We start from the raw sequence: 17,818 nt of genomic DNA, 5'->3' as shown, positions 1-17,818 counted from the left end.
TATTTCCTTATTTGTTCGGGGCACGACAAGCTCTAATAATAGATATGATATGTTACACAGAGCAGCATAATAGCTGACACTCTTAGTGTTGATTATAGCAGATGGGTGGTGTCGTGCCCGTAAGAAGCACAGCGCGTATGTATTATGTAAGAAGGCAATTCGATGACATATGTAGGTGGGACGCGTCGTGCCCGTAAGGAGGAAACTTTGAAGACGTATTAGTAGAAACTTGCCTTGTTTTATTCTTTGGCACGTTTTTGTACAGCAGCGCTTCCATTATACTTAATATATCACACATTCACAGCGCTACATAGAAAGGTTTCTCTCTCTTTTTTACATTTTGAACCATCATAAATATCTTCTCTATTTTCCTCTACATAGATTTCTTTTGTCTCTCAAAGTGGTATTAATTTATACCAAATGCAGCTGTCAGCTTGATAACATACGTTTTCTTGACGTACATATTTATATAGTATAAACGTTTGCTGGGCAAATATTTATAAAACTTTTTCATATTCTATGTAGAAATAGTATGGAATATCCTATATCAAGTAATTTTACACTGTACTGCAGAATTATTCTTTGATTTATTAAAATCTGGCTGTGATCTATGAGCAAGTTTGAACAGAAGACTTATAAATAAGCACAAGAAATCAATGCTTCTTACGGGCACGACGCGTCCCACCTACATATGTCATCGAATTGCCTTCTTACATAATACATACGCGCTGTGCTTCTTACGGGCACGACACCACCCATCTGCTATAATTAACACTAAGAGTGTCAGCTATTATGCTGCTCTGTGTAACATATCATATCTATTATTAGAGCTTGTCATGCCCCGAACAAATAAGGAAATAACTTGTCGTGCCCGTATCAATTCCCATACTCAAAGAGTACTTACGAGCTTCTACGCACACTGCTGACAGGGTACGTCATCCTCACTATATCGGTAATACAGAAAGGGTTTAGTCGTTGATAAGAAATTGTCGTCGTGCCAGGTGCACTTACCCAAGTGAAGGCGCCGCCGGGCAACGCAGAATTCAACCAGAGCCCTGGTCTTCAATAGTGGGCTATGCAACCGATTACAATAACGAGAATTGATAATTCTCACACGAATGACAACTTCTCACACAGCTTCACAGCATAAAAGCACAACTCACATGACGCTACACTGTGCCGGCCAGTGCCCGAGAGAAAGAGAGAGAGAGAGACAGAACTTTAGAGAAAAAATCGAAAAGAATGTTAGACCAGGTTGCGAATAAAGAATCATCAATCGTGACGATCAAACAGCAACTGCAACGACAGAATGTAAATGAATGCATACGTACAAAAGGCCAAGAAAAAAAAAGATGCGGGGCAAGCGCGTTGGAAGTTAGGAAGAAAAGCCAACGTCTCGATGAGTCGTGCAGTATGCTACTTTTATAACCTTTTTGGTCATATCAATCACATGATTTCACTAGTATCGTCAGTAGTGTTATGAACATTCCTCGACCTCTACTAACTGATCACCCTCAACCTCGATGATCATTTATTAAATCCTCAAGTAACAATATCATCCACCATCATCGTCCCAATTTTCAACCCTAATACCAATCTTTCCGTTTATTCGCATTACTAAATTCCATAGTAAAAGATATATAAACACCATAAGTCTTTGAATAATAAAACGTCAGTCAGATATCTTGTTTCCTTGCCTATATCTTGTTCCTCGTCTCTTCTCTCAACATATGGTCTCCTACCTTCAGGTTTTCTTATTGTCTTGTCTTGCTCTTCTGAAAGCACCTAGCACATTTCCCTCCGGTCTCTTTGTTCTTGTCTTGTCTTGTTCCTGTCCGCACCTTACAAGCAGCTTGTTTCATCAATGACCACTGGTTAATAGAGAATGGACTCCTTTTTATCGCACACATCCTTTTATCTTTAACACTGCTTCTTTTTGACAGAGCATAATGCTACTTAGTCTACCATCCAAACATTTTATCAGTGATCAAACAAAACGTAAGTGATAATCCGTGTATCAGTTATGCGCAAATCCATTACGCATTTTAAATAAAGGACCTAGTTTAAAAAATGGCATTGCATAAAAGTTATGTCCTTGCACCTGTAGCCCTTGCAATATTGTCGTTGATATTATGCATTTTGGTTCTTTCAACTAGAGACACTACTATGGCATATTACTCGATCAAGTTGAAATTACAGCAATGTCATGCACCAGTATTTTAAAGTGTTACACGTAAAAGTTTATTCAAAGCTGTCATTGGCTGCTTTAAGGATACTTATACGGCCCTCTGATTGGCCAAAGACTTTATTTTGTTGCGAGCTGAGATGCGGATAGCGGAGTCAGGACTCGGGGTGGGGATGTATGCAAAGAAACTATAGCTATCCTTCAACAGGAATATAAAGGAAAGGGGAATCCCAAAAAGAAAAGGAACAAAAGAAACCCAAAGTAAGGATGAGCTATCACTCTATGTATGCTTTGGCCCGCATATATAAGCGCCAGATGATTTGTCTTTCATGCATTTTGTATCACCGCAGCATTGAGTTGATACACGAGGATTACAAACTTCCCCCCAATAAGTGTTGCAAGTGTTACTGTCAGCAGCAGAAACCAGCACGGAAGCCAGCATCGAGGCCAAAACCACGGAAAGAGAAAGGCGTTGGAGAGAGAAAACTTGAACCATGTTTGTCTTGTTTACTATAAGCGTGTACATATAAATTATGGTTAGTTGAATAGATTTAAAGGTACATAGTAGTGAAATTAAGAAAAGATGACTTACAATGAGTGAGGATCACAAAAATATTTGATATAGAGCAAAGGCGTTCTGCAGAAAAACGAACCTTTTATACTAAAAGACTGACTCTAATTCTACCTCTGCAAGGAAAAAGGGGCTAGGAAATGTAACGCCATCTGTAGAGCATACTGCATTGTAACTTCCTATGATACAGAAGTAAAAACCGTATGCATTAAATCAAGCCCAGCCCTTCCTTATTACGCCACACAAGGATCATCAATTGAGCACATCTGGCTATATATTTATATTGAAAAAGTTGACGAAAAAGTAACACTACAGATGATGCTACCTATTAACTTGACAGCCCATTACACAAATGTTGAGTATAGATACTATTATTCTAAATGTGCTGACAGCTAATGTATTTCTTGGAGAAGAAATCTAATACCTTCTCTGTATTCTGCGTCGTATATGTGGAAACGAGTATCATTATGCATGGTTGCGTCTATGCAGCACATCACTTCTTAAAGTATGTATCTGTGCAGATGCAGATATTATGGGCTGTTTATATTTCGATGATCGCATCATCGCCACATATACTCAGTTCACCTACAGGCAGACTCCGTTTTTTGCAAGATGGCAAAGTGGCAACATCCTTTATGATAGGCAATTTGCCAGCAATTATATACAGTGGTTCCCCGTTTAATTTCACACTCAAACAAGATAAACCTTCAGTTAAGGTTGCCCTCATTTCGCTCCGAACAGAGAACCCAAAACAGTTTTGCAAAAATTTAAAGTCCTCTCTACTCGGATCGAGATAAAGGCGCAACGCGCCGAGAAACTTCCTTTTCTGTACATACCCCGAGGTGTTGCATGAATAACAACGCGATTGCGAATAATAGCTGATGGTGGAATATTGTTCATTTTTTGATAAAAGCAGATAAAATAGATGAAAAATAGAGGTGTATTTTTCTTTCAATCTTTTATTAGTCATGAAGTGACAGTTTCCTTTTATATCGATCCGAGCGAGCCACCACGGAGGCGTTTCCATCGGAGAAGCCGTTACCAAAATTGGAGGCCTCCGAGAAGCCCTCTTTTGGAAGGAAAACGGAAAATTTATTTTCCATTACTACATTGGGGTATGGTGTTCTCTGTTCGGAGCGAAATGAGAGCCTTTTTTAGTCCTGTAGGAATAGGTGAAGTTTTCAACTCATCGCTGGTGACCCACTTGACTTGTTCTTTGTCATCCACAACAGTTCCCTCCGAAACATGGATCCATTCGACATGATACACCTTGCGAATATGGGAAAAAAGATGCACAACGTTTCCAAGATCCTGTCTCTGTGATACTGCTCCCTTTGCAGTGATGTCCAGGTCATAACGTTCGCATAGATAGTCGCTTGCCTTGACTGCTCGTTCATTGTAAGTTGTGGTTAAACTTCCCAATTCTAAGCTTGGAAATTCCCATAGCCCTGCCAATAATCCCGTATCCGGCCTTTTGGAAATCAAGAACTTAGAATCAAGTTGGATGATATAGACTGCGCATTCTAATAACAATGTAAAAAAAGGTCAGAAAGAAAGATGCACAGCTAGTCCCCTTGATCTTCCCGTACTTTCTCTTTTAAAATATTCTAATCTTCATTTCGAGGCTTCTTCTTTTCTGGCTTTGCAGGATATCTATTGAAGCATATTTCAATCTAAATGTTATGTTTTCTGAATGCAATATCATACTAGTGACAGCATAATCTTCGTCTTCGCGCAAGACTGTTTGTATTTCAGGGCAATGAGCGCACTCTAAAGACAATCGTGGTGTAAATCAATGAGCGTTGTAAAACAAGCAAGGTAAAAAAACATTAACTTACCATGTTCCATTTCCTCCCGTTTGCGCTTCTTTTGTTCCCAGAACTTCTCTGCTTTTAATCGTGAATAGACGTCTCGTTGTGTAAAAGCATAACAGTTGCTTTGTAAAGGACAAGATCCACATTGAGGATTCTGTGGAGTGCAAACAGTTGCACCTAGCTCCATCAACGCCTGGTTAAAATCGCCTGGCCTTTTCTTTAATACCAATATCGCAGCAATTTTCCTTGTAGTGTATTTGTCCGCATAAGTAACAGAATCAAGTCTAGCATCTGCTATGGATAATAAAAATCGAAGACCTACCAAAACAACTTGACAGCGCTGGATTTCTTAGGATCGGCACCAATGGCACGCAGACCAGCAATAACACGGATTACGTTACCGTCAACGACAGGTGCACACTGGTTGAACACAATAGATGCAACAGCACCAGCCGTATACCGTCCAACACCAGGGATGTGTTTTTGCAAGTCGTCAGCATTGTTTGGCAAAGACCCATCGAATTCATTGCACACTTTTTGCGCACCCTCCCATAACCGACGTGCCCGAGAGTAGTAGCCTAATCCTGCCCATAGCTCGTTTACTTTCTAAATACATGTTCTTTTTAGGTTATTTGTACAGTATCCTGTGGAACAATAATCAGATAAATTGAATGTGTACCTCAATATCGGCATTCGCCAATGCTTGGATCGTTGGAAAAGTTGTCATCCATCGCTTGTAGTACTCAATGACATAAAGGACGCTGTAGTGATGGATTTAACTATTAAGAATTTTACCGCACTTTACTGTAATCAACAATTGTAACTCTCGCTACTTTATTGATGCCCTGCGCTTCTCGGCGATTGAAGCAATCGAAATCGAGAACTGCAAAAGGATGAACCAGACCACCATAGCGTATCCATGGGAACATCATGTTAAAACACAGGTTCGCTATAATGGATTACTACTGTGCCTTCCAGTCATGTTGCCATCCATCGAGCGAGAAATACCATATCGCCGGTGTAAGAACATAAATAAACACAGATAGCGTGATTATATCAAATTTCCAGATATGCAAAATCAAAATTTGCCCACATCCCAAGCTCTTATAGGTCTAGGAGGGGGAGGAGATTTTACTCGAACATAATCATCATCGCTACCACTACTACTACCATCGCCGCTATCAGTCTCCTCTCGTTTCTTTCTTTTTGATGATGATTTTTTCTTTTTGCTCTTTTTCTTTTCCTTTTTATCCTTCTTCTTCTTCTTTCTCTTCTTCGTGCTGCTGTCGTCATCGCTATCATTGAATTCGGCAAGAATCATCCTGTCCAAATCAGGTTCAATGTCTAACGCTGGATCATATTGCTTGGAAAAATACTTGTCCATCTTACTACTGCTGCCTTGTGTTGCTCGACCCCGTCCACGAATGATAACGGGTATAGAAGCTTTCTCTGAGCCTTTTGATCGTCGTTTATCATTTTGTTTTTTTGAGCTGTCATCTTTATGTGATGGTCGTCGTCCTTCTTCTTCTCCATCATCAAAATTGCCATGCTTTGATGCTGATTGATTATGATCCTTTCGATGCATCCGAGAAGAAGAAGATCGATCATCGTCCGAGTATTTATCATCAACCTCGTCATCCCGCTCGCTGTCATGACGGTGGTAATGATGGTGCTGTCGCCGAGATGAATCGTAGTCGTGCCTTCGTCGCCTTTTTCTACGCTCGTCACTCGAATCGTCATCGTCACAATGTCCATGTCGTCGTCTTCGTCGAAGGTATCTCTCTTTTTCTCGAGCAAGTTCTTCTTCTTGTTCTTTAAGTGATTGGTTGTAACTATCGGTTGCCTTTATCATGTTAAAAAAGAATCGTTTATTTGGTTTTGGCAGATTGTTGGGTTGAGCTCTAATATGAAATATTAACAACAACAATTTTTGATCGTCTTGCATAGCTTATGCGAGCCAATACATCCACAATGTTTATATTATTTAACACAAAAATAAAATGGAAGAAACTTACGCTCCAAAGTCAGGTTGATACGCACGCACACCTTCATTGTCGTACTTTTTTCGTTTGGCCTCGGCTTCTTTAAGAATTAAATCGGCAACGTACTTGTCGATATCGTCATCTGGTACAGCACTTGTATCGCCGCCCACAGCAGCACGTACTAAATCGTTTACGACATTGGACACTGCAGAATTGTTGTTATTGTTGTTGTCGCTATTGGTGTTTGATTTCGAGCTGCTCATGGAGAGGACAACTTGAAGGTGTTCCAAACGAGGATAAAAGAAATGAAAGCCAGAACATCGCCTTTTCGGGACAGTCGGGCGGTGGAGACCTAGCCAAGTTCAGAATAAAGTGCGGTATAGAAAAACTGACCAATTGCTTGTAAAAAATAAAGTGCGGCATTGTTACTTACGCCAATAACAAGGCGAAACAAAGTCTGTCCAATGGGGAGTGAAGAATAACATCATCCAGCATTACTGAACTCTGTATATACATAGTATGCCATATGAATAACTTTCTTGCTGAATATATCCTTGACGTAATACTATCTGATACATCAGTGATAGATCAATGATATATTATTAATGATGGGACATCCGGTTTCCCAAGATCATGCGATAAACTACTGAAAGACCCCTGTTGAAAAGAAATCCATCTTCATCACCGGCATCCATCTTCTTCTTTCTTCACTATATTCGTTCCAAATATGCCTATCATTCAATCCTCTCCTCATCATCACCACATTTATTATGTTGTGTGTCCTCTTTCCGTTGGCTGCCTTACTTCTCCTCTTCTTTTTTCATCCTTCTCTTGTTTCATGTACAACAAAGGTTGATGGCATCCGAAATAGCAAAGGGACTCGTTGTTCAAAGAGTTAAGTCCTCCCAAAGTTCTTATACTCTCTTGTTTATCGTATTTTTTTGTGATTACTAATGGTGTCAGGCTACACTTGATCAACATAAACTTATAACACCATGTTTGACAAATGGTGTGGGTCTGAAATGGCCCGAGCTCGGAAGACGTAAGTATCATTTCATGTGTTGTTGTATGGCTGGTGCGTGACAGGAAAAATACAGTACGCTAACGGGTTATTATTTTTATCCTACCACAGTCACCATCACCGAGCCATGTAAATTAAAGCTTTTGGTCTTTGTCGCCAGCATTTCTCTCTCTCTCTCTCTCTCTTTTCTTATTCGCCATTTCGCCGAATTCCAAATGAAAAGTACCCGTTATGGACACTTTTTCTATACGTCTTCTTTATTCTTTCTCATTTTCCTGACAGCCGTATGCATTGCGTTATCTGCTGCCGACGTTATTGTTCAAGCGTTATTTGACCGAACTGAATCAGGTCCATTCGATTTACGCAATCTTTTTGTCGTTGCTGCAAGCTACGTTGTCCTGGTACGCACGCACATAAGTTTCAGGCACACAAACAACAGGTAATCTAACCTTGTACCTCTTACATTTCCTGAAAAAGGCCATTGCATCTTTGGCGTTCTCTTGTAGTCGTTTCTTTACAGTGCGCGCTTCGTTACAAGATATACCCAAGATATATATACCCATAAAAAAAGACGATTTACCAAAGGTATTACTAGTGATAAAAAAAACACTCGATCTCCTGCAGCTTCATGCGCAAACACATGTATACGTTGGATAGCAGTAACTCATCAATTCTATTTGATGGTGATAGAAAGTCTATTCGCATATTCAAGGGCAATTTGACGATGTGAAGAAGGTGCGAAAATCAGCAGAACCTCGGCCTGAGGATATCGGTCATGTAGGCTGGGGCAAGCCAGGTAAATAATCGCGTTTTAGTGGAGGAAGGCTGGTGAGAGAGAGGGAGCAAAACAAGGGCAGCTTGTTGCTTATGCTTTTGAGACCCAATGATGATGGGGAAAATTTACAATTTCTCGTAATACTACATAGGTGATGCACAATTCGAAGGTGTCGATTTCAAACGAGTAGTTGCTAGAACACCAATGTTTATAGGTAACTCCAAAACGGCACATCCAGCTCATTAGAAAGCAGTCTGTTATTACTTTTTCTCACCATGCATGTCATAGAGCAAGCAGCCATGAAGATCAGCTTAGATTTTGCGCGACCTTCACATGTTCCTACTCGAAAGTATATCCATTTTTTGATCCAACGCGGTTTGATTGATGGACAAATAGGCCAAGTCTATGTGGATGGATATGAACAAGCACGGTTCAGTCGAGTACCCGTAAATCAGGATACGTTTCGCGAGATCATGACCCATTTAGCAGTTATTCTAAAACATCTCGGTTATCCACCTCAGAACCCTGCAGCCGCCGCAAGTGGCAGTAGACAAGAAGATGGCTCGTCATCAGTTTCGAGCGGAAGCGGATCTACATCTCACTATCACCCACTGCAGCGAAGAAAGTCCTCCGGTGATCCGCTCTCATCGGTACAAACGAGTCGGTCCCCGCGTGATGATGATGTCGCATCACTGGCTCAATCAATAGCCACGTGGACTTCTCGATCTACTTCCAATACCCGTTCCCGGTACACGCGATCAAATTCCCAAAGATCAACTTCCCAAAATGGCGGTGGTGATGATTCCGCCAGATACGATGAAGACGACGACGATCAAGATGATGGTGATGACGAAAACCACTATGATTATGATCAACATATTCGCGAAGTAATCTTTTCACGGCTGATGATGGATCGATGAAAGAAAATATCGATTATGCTGGTTAACCTTTTTTGTACATATCTATACCCAGACCCACACACCTTGTATATATCACAATATGTATACATACTACCATAATTAGAAACTAGTACAATTAGTATTTCTCTATTTTTAAACAAAAACAACAGCGAACCATTTATATTGCTAGATGCCGGTAGGAGTGGGGGAGGGAGAAAAATGTGGAGGGATAGTGAAAAAAATGACGATACGGATAAAGTGAAATGGTATGGTATTATAATCAAGTTTTTGCTTGCGCTGGTTCCTTGATACACTCAATGGTTTCAGATGTCTTCTTATCGTCATCAATGATATCATCGCCATTATCTTGTTGCTGTCCTTTGTTGCTCTCGGACACCGTGTTTGCCACGAGGAATGCAAGTGGGAATGAAATAAATACCAGAAGCCAGCAGATCAAGCATTCCCATCGTAGCGGAATATCCGCTGCATCGATTCCAAAAGAAACAGCTGCTCCAGCTGACTGCATGGCCTTGTAGAATCCGGCATAGCGTGCAAGCAACGCAGGGTCGTTGGACATGGCACCCATCAGCCAATAGATGTATGTCTGATATAGCGAATCGGCAAATCCATAAAACATATACAGTACAAACGGGCCAGCGAACCTAGACGCCGTCCAATGAATCGGATCCGCATAATCGTTATCAAATGTAAGCTGGAAGGCAAGTCCACCGGCCCACACGGTCATGAGCACCACAAACAAAACACCGAGTCCAATCAGGCCACGACGTCGCCTTGACATGCCCCGGTAGTCAAGCAAAACACCAATCAATAAGGCACCAATGATCTGGAGACACCAGTACATTGCATCGTTTAGCGCACGCGTCGATGGATTGAAATAAACGGCATTGATGCGGAACTGGTACGCATAAAACCAGTTGGATGCAAGGAATGCTGGTATCAATGCAAGCATACGCCACTCTTTCCAAACCAACAAGGCGCCTTTAAATTCCGTTGTCCAACATGGTGAACAAGCTATAGCAATACGAGTGCCGTCATCTCGAACCACGCGTGAAGGTGGCAACAACGCTAGAGATAAACCGACGCCGATGAGCATGATAATGACAAACACCGTATACGTGCCTGTCGACACACCACCACCAGCCTGGTTTTCGAGATTCAGTACGAGCGCAATGACGGACCCGGCAATACCGCCCAGATTGAAAAGAGCCCAGAAGACGGCCACGTATTTGCCCTTGTTGTGCTCTTCAGGGTAAGACATCATGATGGCACCCTGGGCAGACCAGAAGATTCCGGCACAGCAGCCGAGGATCGCGCCTGCTGCAATTACAAACCCACCAATTTGTAGTCGGTCGTATACCCAGAATGAACTTGCGTATAAAGCGTATCCTAAAGATCCAACCTATAGGCCCACCATCAGTCTCTCTCTCTTAGCTGTATGGGGCAAAACCTCTCATCCTTACAGTCAGTGTGGTCTTGACGCCCACGGTATTCGTGACAGAGCCTGCAAAGAACCCAACGATCGCAAAGCACCCGTATAATGCGCTATTGGCCGCATCAGTGAGGCCTACATTGGAGCTCATAGAACCCCCAGCACCTAGGCCGGTTAAAGCGTTCCACATGCCAGGACAACATAGACATACAAAGCCCAAGAGTGTGACCTGAACGAGTGGTCTACTGAAAAGTGGATGGTGGATGAACATGGAAGTAAAAACATGGAATTAAGAATTATCAAAAAAAAGGAAGTGGGGGTTGGGTCCAAGAATGTCATTGCCTTTTACCCCTCTCTTCCTTTGTTTTAAAACCACCGGGAATTTCTAACGCGATGATATATAAAACGGCAATTTGTTGGAAAGATTACAGAAGAACAAAAAATAAAATTATGAATGCTTAATAGATTATAGATTATGTACACTGCGGGGCCTTCTTCATTATCTGGTTTCTAACGGTTAATGTAACAAAACAAAAGAGTATAAAAGACAGGAGATAAAACATTGGAAAATAAAACAACAAATTACAAATGATCAGAGTCGATTTGAAGCATTAGCTTATCCAACTCCCAGTCCTCCATCACAGGAACACCTCCACCCATTGACATCTGTGCACCATCACGATGATCTGCCATTTGAGCAACCCGAGAAAGTTGGTCAAAGTCAAAGTCTGAGAAGCGACCATACAGATTCAGACGACGCCAGACGGTTTGGACGCGTGTACGTTGCGACTCATCCTCTTGTACAACAGCGTTCTTCTCAGTGGTATCTTGTTTCTGAGGAACAACAGGTCGTGCTGCTGCTGCTGCTGCTGCTGCTGGGGCGGTGGCTGTTGGCGTTGTGATTGCATTGTTGCTGATAGGTTGTCTTTGTTGTGCTGGAGGTGGAGGAGATCTGGCACCATGGCTACCAGCATGACTGCCAGCACGGCTGCTACTGCTGCTGCTGCTGCTGCAACCGCTGCCATGGTTGCCTGGTTGTGTCGTGTTGTTGCTAAACAACGCCAAATCGTTGTTGCCAGTGGCAGTGAACAAATTGACGTCGGACGATAAGTAAGCGTCGGCAGAAGGGATGTTGCAGCGGCGCCCTTGGACGGCGGTGGCGGTGGTAAAGTCGTCCTGTGGTTTCTCTTCTGGACTGAATTGAACATAAAGAGCAGGATGTGAGCTTGCACTGCTGTTGTTATTATCACTAAATGGTGTAGAGGAGGAGGAAAACGCGTTGTTGTTGTTTGGTAAATATTGTTGCTGTGGTACTTGATGTTGAGGTGAATGCTGATATTGATGAAGTTGATGTTGATGAATGTGTTGTTTTTGCACGAGATCGTTGCGCTGATCCGAGTTGGTCGACTTTTTTGTCTCTTGCTTTTGTGGCAGTGTCGGAACTGGCCGCCGTTTGGCCGCTGCAATGGGACGCTTTGCTGGGGATGGCGGCGTGCCTCGGGGGGCAATCGCCACAGGGCGTGGTCGAGACAGAGTCGGTGTGATCGGTGAATGCGGGCCCCCTGCTCCTCCCAGTGTCAGAAATGGTGCGAGATCGCTAGAAAGTGGTGCTGCTGACGGTGTTTGTGCTGATGTTGCGTGCTGCCATGCAGGCAACGGCGGGATCACATCGCCACCGCTCTCCAGGGGCAACCCTTTAAGCGTACAAAGCTCGGCTTTCAAGCGGTGGATAACGGCGCGCAAGTATTGGTTCTCTTGCGACAGCTGAGCGGTGGTATGCAGATGTTGGTTCTGAATCTGGCGGATCTTTATTTCAAGTTCACGCACATAGCGTTCCTTTCGTTCTCTGAACGCTCGTTGCGCAGCACGGTTCTGGACCTTACGTTTGACTTTCGGATCCTCGTCATCATCCTAAGTTGAAAAGAGAGATAGAGAGAAAGAGAGAGAGGAGAAAAGGAAAGAGTTTAGTCTTTCAAGCTCATGATGATGATTTTTTCCCTGGTAATAATTACGTCAAAAACGCTTTCCGTCAATGGCTTGCGACCGGGTTTGCGAAGGTCATCCAAGGACAGCGAATCATCGAGTAAGACTTCTTGTTGGTCGCCTATCATATATATATATATATACATATAAGTAAAGGTGTATGAGCGCATGGTTTACGACAAAGTAGGTCCGTTTGCGGGGAAACTTTTTTGATTCACTGCTATCACTTGAGAACTCCGGTTGGTTCAAAGAAAAAACGGTGGAGGCTGATCGTGCTCCCCGCTCCCACGAAAAGAGGTCCCATTGCGCCAGCGATGGAGAAAGCAACAGGTTTGGATTACTTACGTTGTGATGGAGCGACTGAATGTTCAAGGGCTTCTACAGAATCAAGTGAGCCATTTCGTTTGCGTTTGTTTTGCTCATTTTCGTTGCAGCTGTTGTTGTTATTGTTGATGTCGTGGTTGTTGCTATTCGAACCAGCCCAGTGTGGGTCCTGAAATTCTGCAGGGGCGGACAGGTTGGTTGTGTCGAATAGAAGAGAAGTATTGTTGTTCGAGGGATCAGTAACAGTAGCGGTAGTAGTAGTGGTGATAGTAGTAGAAGGCCCACTGCCGTTGTTATCGATCATTTCACACGAGGAAGAAAAAAAGGCGGGAAGAGCCAAGAAACGGAAAAAGAAAGTGAATCGAACGAGTCACCGCGCTAACGAATCAAAAGAAAGTAAGAAAAAGTATGCCGACTACTGGTTATGGCAAGTGCGCTAGCGGATTATATTTTCGCACTCTCTCTCTAGGTCTGTGCTGTGTCGAGATGTGTCATTTCACTCGATTGAACTCCACTTGGCGGGCAATCTGTAAGTCTCACGGTATTTTAACATTTGCCGTTTCTTACTGTACTATCACGTTTTCTAATTCGGCTGCTCTCGGCTCTTGTGCTCTTTGCGCACGTTCATTCGAGATAACTTTCTTTTCCAGATCGGTTCTGGGTGTCGGCTGTGATAGGATACGCTTTTGCTGATAAGCCTTGTCGGAGAAGCGAAGAAGCGAGAAGACCACGGGATTTCAAAATAAACATGAAGCTCAGCGCAACATGAATGCCGATCAATGACATTTTCTTTTTCCACCACGCTTTCGCCGAGACGCTGAATGGGGTACATAGTGCGTATCGGCGCCGGAAGAAGCCCAATGGTCTAGTTGGAGACTCTTGGTCTAACTCTTTATTACCTGCAGTCACGTTTCGCTGTGTAGCACCCAACTTTTTATACTTGGCAAATTTGATTATTGCTTATGTGCGTAGCAAGTGTTATCGCCACACTACTACTAAGCTGAATGTGAAAAAGATAAAACAGAACTTTGTTTGGGAGAGGGGAAGAAAAACTCTATCGATCAACAGCCAAAGTTTGGCTCTTATAATGGGCATTCGGCTCTGCGCAACATGCATGGTGATATGACCTTAACGATGGTATCCAGCAATCATGTACGTGGTCCATGAGCAACGGATGCATCGGTTGTTATGCCACACAACGCTTTGCATTAAAAAATTGGACTGCTACATACAAATTAAGCAACTCGTGAGGAAAAAGGAAAGTCGTTCCCTTTTATTGCATCTATGATCTGAAAATAGATACGCGTTTCTTCAAGGTTAATGACCCATCTTTACTTTGTGAGGTGCGAAATGTGAAATGAAAGCAAAAATGTAATATGGCAGACCCGAGTATGTGTATCATTACTGTGTCACCCATACTCATGGAGAGGCTGTATACATAAATTTATACTATTTTGTGATACAATGGATCCTGATGCCATCAGCAACAACAGTAGGCTGAACAAGACACAGGAGGGGATCACACCATCAGGGACTGCTCGCAGAATAGTTATCGTTGGGTTGTTCAATCCAATAGAGATGGAAGGCGATACAAGCAATGCTCCAGCTGCCAAACTACAATCAATGCTGGGAACCTCGCTAGTGTCGAAGGTTTTTGACTATTAGGTCATCAATATTTTTATCGATAGAATGATCAGTAACTCTTGCCATGTATTACTATCACGCAGTAGTGATGGCCTTTATTGATGCTGAGCTACCACAATGATCACTACTGATAGTATACCAGTAACAATCCATAACAGCATACGGCGACAGTCCCGGACATTTTCTCCCTTCTAGTTTGTGTAAACGACAAAAAAAAAGATCTTACTAACATTTTCCTACGCACGATTAATAGCAGCAATGTACACTTTAGTCGAGTACCTTCGGCGTACCATTGATAGATGTGTCGTCTGTCATGTATCATTCATTAGTGACTACAACCATCATCTTTTGCATCAGACAAACAGCAAGGAAAAGCGCCAAATGTACGACATTGGTGAAATGCGTTTGTGCTCCAGAAGACGACAACAGCAGCGATTCTAAATGGAATCGAACCGGCGTTGCAGAACTAAACTTTGTTTTCCCAGTTCGAATAACATATATCATATGTAAACAAGAAAAAAGTCAGAAGATGCTTACTCAAGCAGGTATACATCATCAATGTTGGTAAGTAATTGCAAACACGTAACTGACCGTCTGATTGACAATGATATTTTTAGTACCTTTACTTACGTGGGAAGGTTTGTTTACGAGCCCGTGCGTTTGGTAAATGAAATGACAAAGCAACAGGAGTCCAAGGACATTGCGGCGAGTCACTTGTCATTCAGTACATATTAGATGTGAGAAGAAGACAAAAGACAACTAAACCTTCTTGTAAGATGATGGTGGTGCTGGATAATTTTTAAAGTTTTTTGAAGTACATCTTATAGTGATATGTACGAGCAGCGTTAGTAATACCAACCCTTTTCTTATATATAATTGAGAAGACGACAACTTTTTTTCTTTGTCAAAAACCTAAGATGATGTACGACATATCGTACTGATCTAAGCAGTAGTTGGTCCCAACGAGAGAATACAATTTTTGGGTACCTTTCTAATGTTGACGGAATTTCCCAAACTGGAATGCGTGTGGAAACAAACGCATCCAAGCAGCTTGGCAGCTTCTTAGTAAATCGATTTTGGTAGAAAAGAAGAAGAAGGCTCATGCCAAAATTAGGACGATGGTGTATGTGTTCCACAACGTACCATAAACGTATGTGTATATGTGAGTGATACCAATTTGTCTCGCGCGTGTGTCATCATCAGCAGCAGGCAGCACAACAACTGCACTCTCGCAATTCCCAACGGAACAAAAAAATTGAGCGTCTATCTTGCATCTTGAATAATATGCACGTAGATGCCGGTGAGATCACAAGAATGCACGTGTGTGGTAATAGGTTTTGTGCGAGTGTTTAGATGCAAGCGATCGGCCATGGTGCCTGAACATCCACAGGTACTATTATCGGAGATTTGAGGAAGGCTGAGTATAATACAACTAGGCCCACCCATAGAAAGGAAGAAAAAGACAGAGCGTGTCAATTTGTCAGATACTCGTCCTTCAGAAATTGAGGAAATATAGAACGCTTTTCGAGATTTAGCAAGATATCGTCTATTACGGTCCTGCAAGTAGTGCCAAGAAGTAGCAGGCACTGGTATACTTTGATTCTCTCTGTCTATCTCTCTATTTTACGGGGATGTTTCGCTAAAAGAGAAAACAGCCGTAAACAAGCAAACTCTTGCACATATTTGACTTTGCCCGGACAATTCCAAGTCTCCTCTTCTCTGCCCACCAGGAATAGACTATTTCTAACCTACTAAGCGGGAAATTATCTTTCGTGGCTTCGAAGAAAAACACACACACCTTTTTTCCCTCTTTCCTTGGACCTTTGAAGTAAGCGTAAACATGTTTAGGTATTAGGTGCAACCCAGCACATGGAGGCTCTGTAACCATCTTTTCTCTTTCCACCCCCCCAAACAGTGTTTCCTGAGCCCGCCAAAATCGGAGAAGAAAACATGAGGTACTACTACTACGAGCACGGGCCAAGGTTGGGGCACGTTTCAACACGCGAGTGGTTCTACTGACGACTCCCATTTCACATATCACGCCAAGTGGCATTACTTACTAAGGAAACCAGAAAAGAGGGCAAAACAAATTGGTTGGGAAAAAAATCTGAGGTTGTAATCAGAAAAAAAGAGCCCGGAAGTTCACAAAAATGGACATGCACCAATTTTTGTGAGATGGGTGTGATGACCCTGAAGGTGCCAAAAAGAAATATCGGCGAAATTTGCTTAATAGAGTCGACAAGTGTTAAATATAGCAAAATTCTCTTGTGTTCCTTTTTGTTATACGATGTCATCTGCTATCGAAGGATAGAGGGCGTGGTTGGCTGCTAAGTAAGCGATTGAGGACGGGGAATTAGAGTTACCACGACAATGCCTAATGACCCAGAGCAAACAACCACAACAACGGATCGTCAGACGGGGAGTTTACGTAATAAAGCTGACGACATTGCCGGCTGCAGTGTCCCTTGTTTGAAGCCTTTCCTGATATCTTTCTTATCTCGTTTGTGTACGCTATATGACCCATTCCTCTTCTGTTCCATAGCTCACACGCTCCAGCCACCACCATCACTAAGTTGAATCTGTAGACATAGGATGGGGTGTTGCCATAAATGAAAAGAAGAGAGAAAGCTAGCCATGGTGTGCATCTACAATTTGGGTTGATGATCTAGATATGTACAAGATACATTGTGATAAGGGCTTGCTCAACAAGCTTCTGAAACAGAGTGGGGGCCCCGTGGAGAGGGAGGTGGTTGGATGAGCAGAGAGACAAGGGTTGGGGGGGGGGACGTGAGGCTAGACAGGACGTTGCACAATCTAAAATGTACAAACAAGATCTCGATATACTCTGAGCACAGGGAGCAGTAGCTTAACTGTCTGAGCCCGAATGAATCCCAAACACCTTGTTTGACCAAATTCAAGACAAGAGCGATATGCTCAGATTAACAGCTGTAGCAGCAGCAGCAGCAGCAGCAGCAGAACAAACAAGCGGTCGTGAGCATTTTCTGCTGACTAGCATTGTTGGAGAGTGTTTGTTTGTATGACACACAAGTTAGGTTTCAACCTTCTTGCTTTTTGGGCTGGAGGGGAAAAGTATGGGACAAAGAGAGGGATATCAGACCACGCAGAAGGAATCTGTAGCCAGATCGAAATTGTACAGTTGATGGGAAAAA

General features: G+C 42.7%; 6 protein-coding genes across 6 annotated transcripts; 1 reads left to right on the top strand and 5 right to left on the bottom strand.

The window, feature by feature from the left end:
• Nucleotides 1-401: 401 nt before the first annotated feature.
• BDB00DRAFT_794401 (uncharacterized protein) lies at nucleotides 402-841 on the bottom strand. Its single transcript, XM_053121303.1, has 2 exons — nucleotides 690-841; nucleotides 402-608 (listed from the first exon to the last, which is right to left on the bottom strand). Exons 1-2 carry the CDS (start codon nucleotides 757-759, stop codon nucleotides 511-513), a joined length of 168 nt encoding a protein of 55 aa, XP_052985804.1. The 5' UTR covers nucleotides 760-841; the 3' UTR covers nucleotides 402-510.
• A 2,573-nt stretch (nucleotides 842-3,414) lies between these two features.
• Nucleotides 3,415-4,913, bottom strand: BDB00DRAFT_794396 (NUDIX domain-containing protein; the record flags this gene model as incomplete). The annotated part of the gene is made up of 5 exons (XM_053121302.1): nucleotides 4,595-4,913; nucleotides 4,464-4,526; nucleotides 4,369-4,410; nucleotides 3,901-4,279; nucleotides 3,415-3,471 (listed from the first exon to the last, which is right to left on the bottom strand). Coding segments are annotated over exons 1-4 (647 nt in total), but the record flags the coding sequence as incomplete, so codon positions are not given.
• A 336-nt stretch (nucleotides 4,914-5,249) lies between these two features.
• BDB00DRAFT_794394 (uncharacterized protein) lies at nucleotides 5,250-6,987 on the bottom strand. The gene is made up of 2 exons (XM_053121301.1): nucleotides 6,586-6,987; nucleotides 5,250-6,471 (listed from the first exon to the last, which is right to left on the bottom strand). The coding sequence occupies exons 1-2, from the start codon at nucleotides 6,813-6,815 to the stop codon at nucleotides 5,649-5,651; spliced, it is 1,053 nt and encodes a 350-aa protein (XP_052985802.1). The 5' UTR covers nucleotides 6,816-6,987; the 3' UTR covers nucleotides 5,250-5,648.
• Nucleotides 6,988-7,788: 801 nt separating this feature from the next.
• BDB00DRAFT_753060 (uncharacterized protein) lies at nucleotides 7,789-9,268 on the top strand (the record flags this gene model as incomplete). The annotated part of the gene is made up of 5 exons (XM_053118664.1): nucleotides 7,789-7,974; nucleotides 8,264-8,369; nucleotides 8,500-8,562; nucleotides 8,637-9,089; nucleotides 9,171-9,268. 5 exons carry the CDS (start codon nucleotides 7,789-7,791, stop codon nucleotides 9,266-9,268), a joined length of 906 nt encoding a protein of 301 aa, XP_052985801.1.
• Nucleotides 9,269-9,527: 259 nt separating this feature from the next.
• Nucleotides 9,528-10,968, bottom strand: BDB00DRAFT_866407 (major facilitator superfamily domain-containing protein; the record flags this gene model as incomplete). Its single annotated transcript, XM_053126224.1, has 2 exons — nucleotides 9,528-10,667; nucleotides 10,729-10,968. 2 exons carry the CDS (start codon nucleotides 10,966-10,968, stop codon nucleotides 9,528-9,530), a joined length of 1,380 nt encoding a protein of 459 aa, XP_052985800.1.
• Nucleotides 10,969-11,279: 311 nt separating this feature from the next.
• On the bottom strand, nucleotides 11,280-13,308 carry BDB00DRAFT_783030 (uncharacterized protein; the record flags this gene model as incomplete). The annotated part of the gene is made up of 4 exons (XM_053120353.1): nucleotides 11,280-11,531; nucleotides 11,796-12,608; nucleotides 12,710-12,801; nucleotides 13,026-13,308. 4 exons carry the CDS (start codon nucleotides 13,306-13,308, stop codon nucleotides 11,280-11,282), a joined length of 1,440 nt encoding a protein of 479 aa, XP_052985799.1.
• Between the last annotated feature and the right edge of the window lie 4,510 nt (nucleotides 13,309-17,818).

The sequence above is a fragment of the Zychaea mexicana genome (assembly GCF_025766255.1).
Source record: "Zychaea mexicana strain RSA 1403 chromosome Unknown BDB00scaffold_1, whole genome shotgun sequence".
Classification (NCBI taxonomy): domain Eukaryota; kingdom Fungi; phylum Mucoromycota; class Mucoromycetes; order Mucorales; family Lichtheimiaceae; genus Zychaea; species Zychaea mexicana.
The sequence above is the reverse complement of the archived record's forward strand: the minus strand, read 5'-3'. Positions and strand labels throughout refer to the sequence as shown.